The 14,475-nt window shown below is 44.1% G+C and overlaps 1 protein-coding gene across 1 annotated transcript; it reads right to left on the bottom strand.

Annotated features, from left to right (window-relative positions):
* Positions 1 to 746: 746 nt before the first annotated feature.
* Positions 747 to 10,314, bottom strand: LOC117724718 (sodium-dependent glucose transporter 1B-like). Its single transcript, XM_034524622.2, has 4 exons — positions 10,119 to 10,314; positions 8,386 to 8,554; positions 6,671 to 6,787; positions 747 to 4,389 (listed from the first exon to the last, which is right to left on the bottom strand). Exons 2-4 carry the CDS (start codon positions 8,432 to 8,434, stop codon positions 3,461 to 3,463), a joined length of 1,095 nt encoding a protein of 364 aa, XP_034380513.1. The 5' UTR covers positions 8,435 to 8,554; positions 10,119 to 10,314; the 3' UTR covers positions 747 to 3,460.
* Positions 10,315 to 14,475: the final 4,161 nt, after the last annotated feature.

Here is a 14,475-nt window from a genome sequence, read left to right as displayed (position 1 = left end):
GAGGGAGAGAGGGAGGGAGGGAGGGAGGGAGAGAGGGAGAGAGGGAGAGAGGGAGAGAGGGAGAGAGGGAGAGAGGGAGAGAGGGAGAGAGGGAGAGAGGGAGAGAGGGAGAGAGGGAGAGAGGGAGAGAGGGAGAGAGGGAGAGAGGGAGAGAGGGAGAGAGGGAGGGGCAGGGGCAGGGGGAGGGGGAGAAGGAGAGGAAGATTCATAAATAAGTTCATAAAAAAACAAACCGCTGTGTTGCAGAAGTAGATGTTAAAGACAGAATGTCTAGTTTAAGGAATCAGTACTACAGTCTAAGGCCCCCGGGGCTTTAGGAAGTGCAAAGAATTGCAGAGGGTTTTTTTTGTTTATTTGTTTTTGTTTTCTAATTCTTCTTTCACACAAAGGCAACTGACCCAGACCCTAGCAGAGATACTTTCTTTCTTTTTTGTTTATTTGTTTGTTTGTATTTGGAGACAGAACTTTCTCGAAAAAAGCCCTGGCTGTCCCTGGAACTCGCTTTATAGACCACACTGACCTCAGATTCATAGAAAAACCACCTGCCTCTACCTTCTGAGTCCTGGAATTAAAGGCCTGTGCCACCATGACCCTGGCAACACTTCCAATCTCTAAGAGAAAAGTGCATTGCACAAAGAGCATGAACCTTTCAACCATCCTTTCTCTCCAGATCTGTTAGTGTGCTTACATGAACCACTCGGTGCTGGGCATATTATATGTGGCCTCTACTGAAGAAAGGTGTGACATTTCACTTAAAACAAAGATTTATTCAGAAGCAAGTTACAGAGGTAAGAGAAGATAAACTCACTGCAATCAGGTTGGAATTAAATGCCATTCACAACGAAGAAGTAAATAACATCACCCCAGAATTCTACTCATTTATAAAGGATAACACACTAAGTTTTGTCACACTTAGTATGCAGTAGTCTCTCTCCTCCCCAACCTGAGGCCAGCATTCCATCTTTCCCCGGATGCTTGAAACTCTGGGAGGCAGAGCTTTGTCTGACAGGTGACACAACTGTTCCAACCCCTAGACAGACTGCCTAACGATAGAAGAAAGTCATCAAGTATTCATAGTGTTTATAATGTGATTATTACTCAAATTGTTACTAGGACATGTCAGATACAGAAACAGGCCCAGATATTCTGTGTCTTTCTGAGGTAGTTGAGGGCTCAAGAAGACCCATCTGCAGTTCTCATATTGAAGGCAGGGGTACAAGGTAGCTACAGATCTCTAGATAGCACAATATAAAAATTCACCCTTCCACTGATGTAGTAAAACAAAGTGCCTCCGATCCCTTCTGAACACAAGTAAAGCCAAATACATTCTATTGTCAAATACTGAAACAGACTGTCTACAGATCCTCTCTGAAAAAAGACAAAAATTCATATATTAAAAAAAAAATTCTCTCTGATGTTTGGTACATTCCGGAGGCTCTCAGGGACTCAAGTGGCTGTGGAAGGCAGACTACTTGAGTCCCAGCGTTTGAGACAAGGCCAAAATGGCAATGGAAGACCCCCTTCTCAGAATAAACAAATAAATAAATAGCTTTCCTCCCCTAAAAGTTGTCTTTAAAAGTAGTATCATGTCTACTAAGCCGTAACTGTAACCACCATTTTTTACTAATATAAAACACTGAATGTAAATCACACTGTCTTTATTCTGTATATAGAAAGCACCTGTCAATTATAATTGGTCGTGATATTAACTAATCGTTGACTACAAAACATACTCTGGTTGGGGTATGCTTGAACTGTGAAGGAAACACATAGCTTCATATCAAACACATTGTTCAGACAGCCAGCGGGTCTATGGACAGTAGCACACGAAGCTGGCCTGTGTCTGTATTCAGTAGCACCTCTCTGACCTTCTAGCTTCCTGTCTAGATCTTCATTTGAAATGAGCCGTTGGCTGCTCCAGCAAACATACTAGACAAACTCATTTTGGAAAGTTTCTCATTCTCATTCCTAGAATCACAACTCAGGAGCGGAGAAAAACGAGGCCACATCGAGAGCCTCGGCATAGATAGACCTAGAAGGCAGAGTCAAGCCTTGTAGACGGCTCTCTTAAAACCTGTCGCATAATCTCTTTGTAAATATAGAAAGATAAGTCATCAACACTCTTTAATCCACTGACCAGTAAAGTCAAACAAACTGAAAACATCTGTACATGTCCAATCTGTCATGAAACTATTCTGTCCAACTTTCCTGGTGAGTATGGATGGCCTGACATTGGCTCAGCAAATACATTGCTTTCCTCAATGGTTGATCTATTTGAATATTACCCATCTTTTCAAACATGAATGAATGCTTTGCACACTCTGAAAGTTAGAGACAGTAAAACACTGTCTAATGACCCCTGCCAAAACAGCAGCCTCATAACAAGAAATGAAGATTACAAAACCATGAAATACTTATGTAACATGCTGCAATTCAAAACATCTTAGCATTTCCTACACGGTGACCTCTGACCTCGGAACCGAACTCCCCAGAGCCCACCGAAACTTTGCTGATGATCTATCTTCTCTGGTTGGTCTATTTAGAAGTGTGGATTTAAGAAAACCAGGGGCTGAAGATCTGAAGGTTGGTAGAGTGCTTGGCCAATCCATGCAGAGGCCTCAGTTTGACCCTTCAATTTCCCACTTCCACAAGGAACAGAGAATCAGTAAGAACTCTGTCTTCTCTAAGTATTAGCCCTTTGTCCTGGTTTCTGACATGGTACTTGCTATACCTTGAATGTGAAATGACTCCAGCATGGGCTTATCTTATCACTTGATTCCTGGCTGGGGGCAATGTTTCAGAGCATTGTGGAATCTTAGGAAGTGGGGCTCCCCTGGAGGAAGTAGGGCTCCCCTGGAGGAAGTGGGGCTTCCCTGAAGGAAGTGGGGCTCCTCTGGAGGAAATGGAGCTCCCCAGGATGAAGTGGGGCTGCTCTGGAGGAGGTGGGACTCCTTCGGAGGAAGTGGGGGCTCCTCAGGAGAAAGTGCATCACTAGGGGCAAGACTTGAGGGTTTTGCACCGGGCCACACTTTTGTTCTTCTCTCTGCATTCTGTTCTACCAAGATGCAAAGGATCCCAGCCCCAACTCCTGACACATGGAGCCTCTTGTAACGGTGTTTACCCCTCCATGATATACCGCACCCTCGAACTGTGAGACAGAATAAGCCCTTCCTTGGCTTCTTGTCAAGTACTGGTCACAATCACAAATAAGTAAATGAACACAGCATTTCACAGAAGCATGAACAGCACCGTTAACCCAAAGCAACGGTCCTGAGAGTAATTGGTGAGGACACCAAGGCTGGGTTCTAGACAACTGATACAGACTGCTTCCTGCATTGTTCATCTACTTCAAAATACATCTCATGGTGCTCTTCTGCACCTTCCCATTCGTTCTCTTCTTGATGGGTCACATTTAAAAGGCAGAGTGTTCTGACCCCGAGGTGTTTTCCTTTCGTCCATGTTACAAATGTAAGGTGGCTAATTTATACATCACAGGAAATAGAACAGCCGTGAATATGGCTGAGCCCAGACATATGTACAGAACCACTGGCAGATCCGGGTAGTGTTCCTGAAGAATTCCGATGACTGCAGGAATGGCCATTTCTCCCAGGGTACCACCAATTACAAAGAATGCTGTAGATTTCCCAGTTAAGGTGGTGTACTGCTCAATCCAAGAGATGCTGCTGGGAAACGTGGTTGCCATTGAGGCTCCATACACAGAAGTCGCGATCCAGAGACAGAGAGAATTCTTATCAAAAAGCACCAGAAAGAAAGACGAGGCCAGGCTGCCTATGTTGCTCAGAACGATCATGGTTCCAGGCCGTAAGACCGTCGCAAAGAAGATGGCCAGGCCCCTGCAGGCTGCAAAGGTCCCCCAAAAGATGGAGTTCAAGCCAGCTGCCTCGCTCTCTTCCATGCCGACGTGGGTGGTGGCGAAGGAGAATACGTAAGAGCCATAGGTCACCTCGGCTCCCACATAGAAGAAGAAGAAGAGGAAGAGGAGGCACAGCAGGGCCCAGTGATACTTAGCCCTGCGAGCCCCCTGAGCTGATGCTGCGGACTTTTCCTGCCTTGAATGTTTCTTACAAAACAGACCAAACAGAAAGACAGAGACTACTAAAACGTAGGTGCCGATAGAAGCATATGCCCACAGCAGATTCATGTCATCGGGTACCGCGAACACAGAGTCTGAGGCGGCTTTGGAGGATCGGTTCAGCACTAGAGAGTTAAAGTCGGACTCGGTGTGGTTCTGAGCAGATGCTGCTGTACCCCAGGCCAACTTAGCCAGCAGGGGAGCCAGAAAGGCGCCCAAGGCGAAACTGAAGTGCAAGGCCTGCATGTGTGGGGCTCCTTTGTCCCCCCAAAGAGCCAAGATGAGAACGTTCCCACCTACAAGTTAAAGAAATAACCTGCGTCACTTAGTAGGAACATATTATTAGGGTCTATATTAGACTGTAGGAGTTTTATGACATTCTAAGTATACCAGAACCACTCTGTAATTAAGGAGCTGTAACCCACCATCACCAGAGGACTGTGTTATATCTCATCTTCATACATGGAATTTACAAGTTAATAAATCATCACTCAAGTCAAGCATATTAGAAACTATTTATTATAATGGTCATCTCAGTGGGGAGTAATGTTAATTGTGCTTGAATGTGAGTGGCCTCAATAGGTCATTTATTTACATGCTTAGTCCCCAGTCGATGGAACTCTTTGGGAAGATGAGGAGGTGTGACCTTGTTGGGGGAGGTGTGTCACTGGTGGTGGGCTTTGAGGTTTCAAAAGCTCTAGGCCCAGGCCCTCTTTTCTCTCTCTCTCTCTCTCTCTCTCTCTCTCTCTCTCTCTCTCTCTCTCTCTCTCTCTTTTTCTCCCTTCCTTCCCCCCACTCTCCCCCTTTCCCCCTCTCTTTCCTCTCCTCTCTCTCTAGGGATTAGAATGTAAAGCTCTCAGCTACTGTCCCAGGGTCTGTGAGCCATGACACTGTGAGCCACCCTGCTCCCTGCCATGATGCATGTGGACTAACACTCTGGAACTGTAAGCAAGCCCCCTATTAAATGTGTCCTTCTATTAGTTGCCTCAGTCGCAGTATCTCTTCACAGCAATAGAAGAGCAAAACACTGATAAATGTATTTGTAACATTTGAGAGAGTCCTCATATATGTTATCCTGGCCATGAACTTGCTATGCAGAGATGATCTTGGATTTTTGATACTCCCATCAGAATCATGTAAGTACTGTGATTACAAGAATGTACCATTCAGTTTATACAATGGCAGGGATCGAGCCCAGTATTTTGTAGACAAATACTCTGCCCACCTGAACCATATCCCTAGGTCCATGTGTAAATATATGTGCAATACTAGGCAAAATTTTATCTAATGGTAGGAAAAATACCAAAACTTCAGTATTTCAGTTGGGTGCTAATTCCAATTGAAGTAATTATTTACTTAGGTCTAAACTAGATACTAAACACCTAGATGCCAGCCAGATTATCCTGGAATTCTGTCATACTTATTACAGGAAACAAAACCAACTTTCAGAATTGTGAACTGCATAGTTTGAACACCCACAATGTGAAAAGCCGGCAGCATCTAGTAGTTGACTATCTTCAAAAATCAGATATTTTGAGACAAGCATGTAGTTCCACACTGCAGTTTACATTCAAATAAATCTAGAAGTGTAAACTGTTTCCATGAACTATCAAATACCTTTCTTCCCATACAGCAAGAAAGGTGGGCATAGAAAGCTGAGATTAGGGATAAATAAAGAACTACATGTACTTTAGGAGGTCTTCAATGATAGGATGAAGCATGGAGATTTTCTGCTGTGGAGGGAAAAAAAAAAGAAAACAAGAAGACAGACAAGAATGTGGTACCCACACAGGTTCTCTAAGCGCAGAATCTGGGCTGCATTTTAAGCTGAATTGCTGCTTCTGCAGCCATAAAATAATCCTACTCCTGTAAGGTGGTTTAACTGAGACTGTCCTCCATAGTCTCCACAGTGCCTCAGTTGGTGGCACTGTTTTCATCAGTTAAGCGGTGTTCTTGCTGGAGGAAGTATGCTACTGGGGCAGGCTTTGAGAATGTAAAAGCCTCCAGCCATTTCCAGTTGTTCTCTCTGCTTTGTGCTTGTCCTTCAAGATGTGAACCCCCAACTTCCTGCCCCACCATCACGCCTTTACTCCCTTAGCACGGACCCCACCCCTCTTTCCCCTCTAAGTGCTTTCTTCATAGTGTTTTATCACATCAATTACAAAGTAATTCCTCTAAAGTGGTCAAACTCTATCCCTAAAGGAAAGCTTGCCCGTTTACATTCTAATTTCCCGCAGAAAGGGAGAGCTTCCTGTTTCAGTCTCTCATAAAGCAAAATTCTCCAAATGCACTTCATAATTAGGTGTCCGACAATTGGTACCCTAATTGGCAAGGAGAAATGGTACTGAGGTATGATTCTGAGGTGCTGAAGTGTGATGCTGAGGTGTGATTCTGAGGTGTGATTCTGAGGAGCTGAGGTGTGAATCTGAGTTGCTGAGGTGTGGTGCTGAAGTGCTGAGAGGTGCTGAGGTGTGAGTCCTTGCTGTTTTCAAGTGGCACTCTAATTTCATATACATTACTTTTCCTCATAGTACTACTGTCCCTGATAGTGGAGATGACGCTGAGGGATTCACTAACCTGTATCCACAACACCAACTGAAGCACCAAACACAGCCATCATGATAATCAGTAAAAATGCCTTCTTGCACAAAGGAATGAAATACAACCCAACTGCAGTAGCCAACATTGATACACCTGAGGAAAAAGAAGAAGGCCAGCTAGAAAACAAGTGTTCATGACGGTTCGAAGTCAAAGGGACATTATAAGAAATTCTAAAAATGAAAATTAACACTGAATTAAAGCTGATGGGTCTTGGGCTGGGCATCGCGAGGTACATTTTTAATCCCAGCACTTGGGAGGCAGGTGGGCGGAGCTCTATGAGTACAGCTCCTGGGAGGCAGAGGTGGGCGGAGCTCTATGAGTACAGCACTTGGGAGGCAGGTGGGCGGAGCTCTATGAGTACAGCACTTGGGAGGCAGGTGGGCGGAGCTCTATGAGTACAGCACTTGGGAGGCAGAGGTGGGCAGAGCTCTATGAGTTGAGACCAACATGATCACATAGTTTCAGGCCAGCTGGGGCTGCATTGTGAGAGCTTGTCTCAAAAACAAAAACTAAAAAAAGTAAAACCAAATCACAACAACAAAAATGTTTGAGCATGAGTGGATGAGAGACACAGTGGCTATATGTGGTGCTTTAATCTAAAGCTTTTATAATATTTGTGGCCCATAAAAATGTAAATTACTATGACTTGATTCTGATTCTATCATTGCTAATGATCAAATTAGAAATTGTAACAAAAGATAATTTTATAGTGTTTGAGTTGGTCCAAAAAGTATTAATTCAAAGAATATTTTTATAAGATAACAATGTAAGCTGGGCAGTGATGGCGCATGCCTTTAATCCCAGCACTTGGGAGCCAGAGGCAGGCAGATTTCTGAGTTCAAGGCCAGCCTGGTCTACAGAGTGACTTCCAGAACAGCCAGGACTACATAGAGAAACCCTGTCTCGAAAAACCAAAAGAAAAAACAAAACAAACAAACAAAAAAAACCCACACAATGTAAAAATACAAAAGTAAAACTCAATCCTTATAACAGATTATAGGAAAACTTTACCAAATAAATTCATTTGTGGGATAAAAGGAAATGAAGTACAGAAAAAACATAGTCTTTCAACCCACTTTGGAAGTAATAATGATTACTTATGTATCAGCAATAAATTATTAACCTTGCCTCCAAAGATGTTTTAGTATAGTAATCTAGATCGTCTTTAATCTTGCCAATTGATTGAAAATGGCATGCTAACAGCTCTGCCCTCTTCTCCAGGGTCAGGATCCAAGGTGACAGTCTGTGCTCAGCTCTGACAAGGGCAGCAGGACAGAAGTGCACCCTCTATCACTTCCCTACCATCCCGTGTCCCTTCATCTCCAAGCCCAAGTCCACAGAGCCTGGCCAGGTTCCAGGAACTCATTTTGAGCCCTGTGGCCCCAGAAGCCCCGCCCCCATCCCATAAGCAGAGCTTCCTGGTCAACCAGTGCCTGTGCCTGGAGTGGAGTCTAACTCACAGTAAAGGTCTGCGTTGCTCGGGCTGCCAACACTCACACCCAGCATAGAGCTAATCACGTTTTTAGAGGATTCAGAATAGTTTTCCTCCAGCAAAGGGTATGGAAGCCCAGCTGCCGGGAGGATGCACACAACTGTTTCCATTGCCAATCATTCTGCAGTCTATGCTTTTAATATTTAGAGTAAATTGAAAATTCATTTTAAAAAAAAAGTGAAAAGCAGTGTTTGCTTACCCAAAAGTAAAAAAGGATTCATATAGTCAAGGAGAACTCCACCAATCATAGTGCCACATAAAAATCCAGAGGCGCGGCCCACAAAGATGATAGAAAGATTGCTGATATTTCGATTCACATTTGTTGCCAAATCTTGAAATGTAGGGCCGAGGATAGCAATGCTTATTCCCTGAAATTTAAAAAGAGAAGAGCTGTGAACTTACAGCCATTAAAATTATGTTTATTTAGATGGTTGTCTTTTCCTTTATAGAAGATGGGAGGAGAATTATAGTGTAATATAGGGGTTCCTTTATTCAAACAGGAAAAACGTACAACCCTTTACTATTAGAGTCAAATGCTCCTGTGAGTTTTCTTCTACTCAACTTTTAAATTTTATTTGTTTGCCTTTGGTTGCAATTCTCTTTTAGATTTTGAATAACACTTTAAAAGATTTTCCTGCACTTATAGTTAAGATATATCAAATTTATTTTCAAAATATTTTCTTTATTTTAAATCTGACTGATGTAGGAATTTAGATGTCAAAATTAAATTCTCAAACATCAACTTATGACTTACGTTGGTTATGTTTTTTAAAAAGCAATACTTCTGGCACACATGATCTCTTTCTCTGAACTATACACATATAATATGCTGGAAATCAACTATCTGAATATTTCTAAATCTATAGGCTTTAATGAAACTCTAAAACCACCAGGCAGGAGTATAGACTATAAGGCTTTTTAGGAAATACTTACATATACTTATACAAAAAAGGCTTTATCAATAAAATTGTGCCTGTAGCAAAAATGTGTTAGCAAGAACCAAGGGTTGAAGAGAAAATTCACTGAGGCCTTTGAGAAAAACGTTTCTAAGTCAACTATATTTCAAGAGTAATTGATTATAATGCACTGGTCTGCCCCAGAGCAAATGCTCTCCTTATCTTAGCCGCAGGGACCCGGGACTAAGGACTACAGCGTGGCCAGGCCCGCAGCAAGTAACAGGTTCAATGAAAGAAGACTGATTACAGGTTCTAACCAAATTCCTTCACAGGACTTAGGCCTTTGCACACAGTGAAGACTCCCTAGCACTTGCAGTATTTTCTAGGGTAGGCCCTCCTATATCGAAGTGGCCCGAAAAGCAAGCCAGGTGTGCGTGATCTGCAATCCCAGAGACAGGCTGCACAAAATCAGCCGCAGTCTGAGCTACTTAGTGAGATAATGCCTCAAAATACTGAAATCTCAAAAAACGGATGTGGCTCCGCCCAGCTACTGGCCGCTGACTAAGAGACAGGCTTTTGCCTACCACCTAACCTCCTGGATGATGAAGAAAGTCACTTTCCTCTCAGAGCCCGTTTTTCCGTCTGGAAAATTATCAGTTGGCATAACTTGGTCAGGTTATCAGGAAGAGGCAAGGTGGCATTTGACAGCTTAATAATTTGGAGCTTGCGGGGTTGATTGCGGAGGAGAGCAGGTGAAGGCTCTGGTTTCCCTTCCTGTATCTCCTCCCAGCGCACCCAGGTGACAATGAAAGTTTAACGACGTTGGAAAACACATTAAGGTAATCCGTTTGAGTTAACAAAAACCCTCCAAGATTAGAACCGTGTCTATTTTCTAAGTGGGGAGCCGGAAACCCAGGAAGATGAATGCACCCGGGCTCCCTCTTTGCAGGCTGGGGAGCAGGTCTGCGGCTGGGGAGGGCTCGTTCCCTACAGAGCCTCCTGCCCCAGCCTGGGAGGGGGCAGCCTCGGCTCTCACCAGCCCCACGAAGGAGGCGTACAGGACCAGCGTGGTGAGCCAGAGCAGCACGCCCCGGGTTCTGCCGCCGCGCCCGGCCGCCTCCCGCTCGCTGCGCGTCGCTGGGACCCCGGCGTCCTGCAGGAGCCGCTGTCCAGTCGTCGGGGCCACGGCCCCGGGGAGCTCCAGTTCCAGCTCCAGCTTGGCGGCTCTGAAAGGCTCTGGACTCCCTCAACCTCTTCCCGGCCACTAAGCCCTGGGCGCAGCCCGGCCCCGCCCCGCCGAGCCTCTTTCCACGCCACCTCCCTGACCGGGTCCACAAGGGCTTGCCCAGCCCGCACCTCTGCTAGACTCCCGGGGCGCGGGCGCAAAGGCAGCCTCGCCGCGGGACCACAATGAAAAGTCCTGCTAGACCCACAAGACGAGGTCCGTCAGCAGAGTTTCCTGCAGAAGGGAGGGAGGTTTGGCATTCATACAGTTCCCAAAACCTGCTGCCCAAGATTTCTGAGCCTTGTGTTTGTCTTTCACTCCACAAACATTCGGTGAAGCGCACTCAGGAGCTTTCCTATGTGCTGATTGATCCTCACTACGCTGTCGCCCAGTCAGTCGCCAACCACCGTATAACAGCAACTCCAGAAACAAAAGTAGGTTCAAAGCTGTGGTTTTGTATATATGCCTCTTCCAATTCGGCACATAGTTCTGGCAAAGCATGGTATGTAGAAGGTGGTTAAGTAAAGTTTTGCTACCTGAGATCTTAGAGTTTGAGATACAGTTTCTATTCGGTTGAAAGAAAACATGTAAATAATTACTGACTGCAGGATTCAGCCTTCTAGGAAAAGCACTATGAAGAAAGGGCTATGGGGATGTGTAGAAAAGAGGAACTACTTCGATTTGGGGGGCTTGAAGAAGACTTCATTGGGAAGATACGCCAATGGGATCTTGGCCGAATAATGGAGTTGTCCGTAGGAAAGCAAGCATTTCAGGTGGAAAGTGTAAGGGCAGTGTATGGACAAAGCCAGCGGGCACGAGGTATCTTAAGGTGGACAGCGCTAAATGTTGGGAGAACATGCCCACAGTCTACAGTTCCCACCTTTATAGGTCTTGCAGGCTAGTGGAAGAGACTGCAATCAAACAGCTACACCAAAAACATAGTGTAAAGCTGTGCTTAGTACAGATACACATGAAGGAACACGCGGGACAGTGATTTCAGAAACCCACTTTGGTTTGGAGTGTTTAGGAAGCCGTCTTTAAGGAAAGTGTGGACGCTGTGCCTCAAACACAGTGCAGGGAGATTGGGAGACCTAAGTTAGGACCATGTAGTAAAGGTCTTTGGATGACACACCCGTGAGTTTGGACTTCAGCAGTTCACTCCTGATGACACACGGAGATTTAGCATGACAACAGAATGTTCCAGGAATGTGTTAGCCCTCACGATAATTCCTCTTTTCTCACCTCAAATTGAGCTCATCCCATCCTCAAGAAATCTTTTCCCACTCCTGTGACACCATGCTGTCGCCACCATCTACCTGATCTTCTCTGGACAGACTCCAAGGTCACACCTTAATATTCCCTGTTTCTGTCTCCTCAGTGTATCTCTGCCTCATTATAGTACCTCATTAGAAATACTCTATAGGTATTAAAAAAAAAAAAAAAAAAACAGGTTTTTCCCTATGAAAAGGCTGGATTGAAACAAATTTGGTTTAAAGATTTAATTGATCCCCCCATCCCCTGCAGTAAGATCCTATTATGCAGCTCTGGCTAGCCTCAACTTCTCAACCTTCTGCTTCACGTCACCAAGACGGGGATTATAAGTACACGCCAGCAGACCTGACTGTAACGGTCTGCTTGGGGACTCTAGGACCCAACAACACCCAATTCCATAAGGAAATCATTGATGTGTAAGCTAGGCGTGGTGGAAAACACTCGTAAGCATGACACTGAGGAAGCTGAAGTCACAGATCCACTTGTCCAACGCCAGCTGAGGCAGCAAAACAAGAAAACAAGAATTCCCCGAGACTGGGTGGTCAGACGAGCTGAGTGAAGCAGCTGGTTTTTTATGTAGTGTGGGAATCTGAATAGGTATGGCCTTTATAGGCTCCTGTGTTTGAATGCTTCGCCCACGGGGAGTGGCACTATTGGGAGGTGTGGCCTTGATAGACTAGCTGTGGCCTTATTGGAGGAAGTGTGTCACTGTGGAGGTGGGCTTTGGGGTCTCATATATATGCTTTTGCACCCACACCCGATTTCCTGAATAACAACTCAGAGGCTTCAGTTTACTTTTAAAAATGCCTAAGCTGTAGGTTCTGCTGGTTCCCCAACTAACTCTTAACTTACTATTTATTCTAACCTGGACTTAGCTACATGGCTGCTTTCTTCTCAGTTTCATACATCTGATTTCCTCAGAGTCTGGGCAGGGAAACTCCTGCCTCTGCCTATCTCTCAGAGTTCTTCTAGCCCTGCCTCAGCTCATTGGCCATCAGATTGGTATTGATTGGTGATACTTCCACACAGTACACAAGGGGGAGATTATCCCCACATCTCCCCTTTTAGTCCAATAAAAGGCTCTTTCTCTAACATCAGTAAACTATATACAGTAAGAACAATTCTGAAAACCACCAGGTAAGAATTACATTCACAATGTCTAGTGTATTTGTATTTGGGAACTTTGGAGAAAGTACTCTACCATCCTATCTTGGTGAGTCCAAAGTTCTGTACCTAAATCACTTTCTATCATAACTTGCATTACCAACTTAAAAATATCTTTTTAGATTTAAAAACACCTTCTTAAATCCTAAACCACTTAAGCTTAATTGTGAGACTATAACCATCTGTCTCATCTTCAACCCCATCAAAGCCCTGAGGATAAATATTACTGGAGTAAATGGGAAGTGCAGAGCAATCAGCTTCCAAAACTATAGAAATGGCAGTTTGCTGGATACCTAGACAGTCTCTGAGCCGTTGGAGCGTCATCCTTAGCCTTCTGGATCAGAACTTCTGACAGACTTTTTGTGAGGCAGGACTTTACTGAAGGACTTGCCTACCTTGTCCTTGAAAGCTCAACAGTTGACTTCCCTGCATCCTGGTTGTCCAGTTTGAACATCATACTGTTAGCAGTTGAAGCGGGGCAATTTCTTGCCCACTGGCTAGCTTGCCACACAGCAGCAAACTGCACATGGAGATTCATGTGGAAGGTCTTCAGTGCTCACCTTCTGTGAAGCAGAATAGAGGTGCTGCCAGGAGCAGACATGTCTCACTGCCAAAAATGCTTTTGTTAATAAAACACTTTTAAATGTCATAATCTGTAGATCTCTGACAGTTTTGAAGAACATCTATCTATCTATACTATATCTGAATAGGCAAACATTCCTCGTTTCTAACTTCACTGTCTGTTTAACCTAGGAAACATATTTCTGTAATTAACTAAATTAATATCTAACATGACCATGAGTTTGATAGACTGACTACTAATTTGGATTTCTTAATTATCCCAAACAGTAGCTTTCAAGGGCTAAAACTTTACATTGCAATTTTAAATGAGCTTCATAGGTACAATACCTTATACAAGAGTTGAAACCGATATACAGTATGAAGCAGCAAAAATAATCTTAAATTTGTATCAATATACAAAGTCCATACCAACGGAAAAATGTCTGGCTTGTTGATGCTCTTTGGTCTAAGAATAGATTCAATGATCTACCCTTTTTTCTTATTATTTCTGTATTCCCCCCCTTTTTTTCTTTTTCATCCCTTCTCCCCTTTCCCCCCAATACTGCATAGGAGAGAAAAAAGGATAGAGGAAAGAAAAAGGAAAAGAAATCTTTGAATCTAGCCTCTTATACTTTGTTTCCTCTTTGACCAAGACCATTAACAACTTGTGACCAACCTGCCTTAAATTATGATATCCACCCCATTTTGGGGTTCTCTTTTAAGAGGACCCAAAGAGTAACCCCTGCGCACTGTGGGTGACATCCCCTTTTAGAGGCCCTAAGAAAATTGGGATATTGGCCAGTCTTAAGAAAGCCAGTTGCAGCATTTGTTGTCCGGTCTCTGTGTGCTATGAAAGTGCAGGGCTTACCTGAAGTCCTGGCTGGAACGCTGTGATGTTGAACGGTCTAGTTAGCCATATAGAAGTTTTTCTGGATGCAGATTTTTGAGGAAACAGTAATTGGGGCAGCCTGTGAGGCTGAATCACCTGGGCTGCCTGCCTTGTCTTCTTTGGTATCTGGTCCTTTTATTCTGCAGACATATGAGCTTCCAAAGGTAATATATGTTTGCATTAACACATGTATGGCACGCTCAGTGTGCAAAACTTTGTTAAAGACGATTCTCTGCTCTATGTTCAAAAGGCACCAAACTTCATGTTCTTTCGGACTGTATA

This window comes from Arvicanthis niloticus, chromosome 20 (assembly GCF_011762505.2).
Source record: "Arvicanthis niloticus isolate mArvNil1 chromosome 20, mArvNil1.pat.X, whole genome shotgun sequence".
NCBI lineage: Eukaryota > Metazoa > Chordata > Mammalia > Rodentia > Muridae > Arvicanthis > Arvicanthis niloticus.
This window is presented reverse-complemented; position numbering and strand designations above follow the sequence as displayed.

Bases quoted from the DNA above. Each gene is read 5' to 3' on its own strand.
- LOC117724718 (XM_034524622.2), bottom strand. From the start codon at position 8,434: ATGATTGGTGGAGTTCTCCTTGACTATATGAATCCTTTTTTACTTTTG. The intron at 6,788-8,385 runs GTAAGCAAACAC...CTTTTTCCTCAG, and splicing joins GAATCCTTTTTTACTTTTGG to GTGTATCAATGTTGGCTACT. The intron at 4,390-6,670 runs GTTAGTGAATCC...TTTAACTTGTAG, and splicing joins AGTTGGTGTTGTGGATACAG to GTGGGAACGTTCTCATCTTG.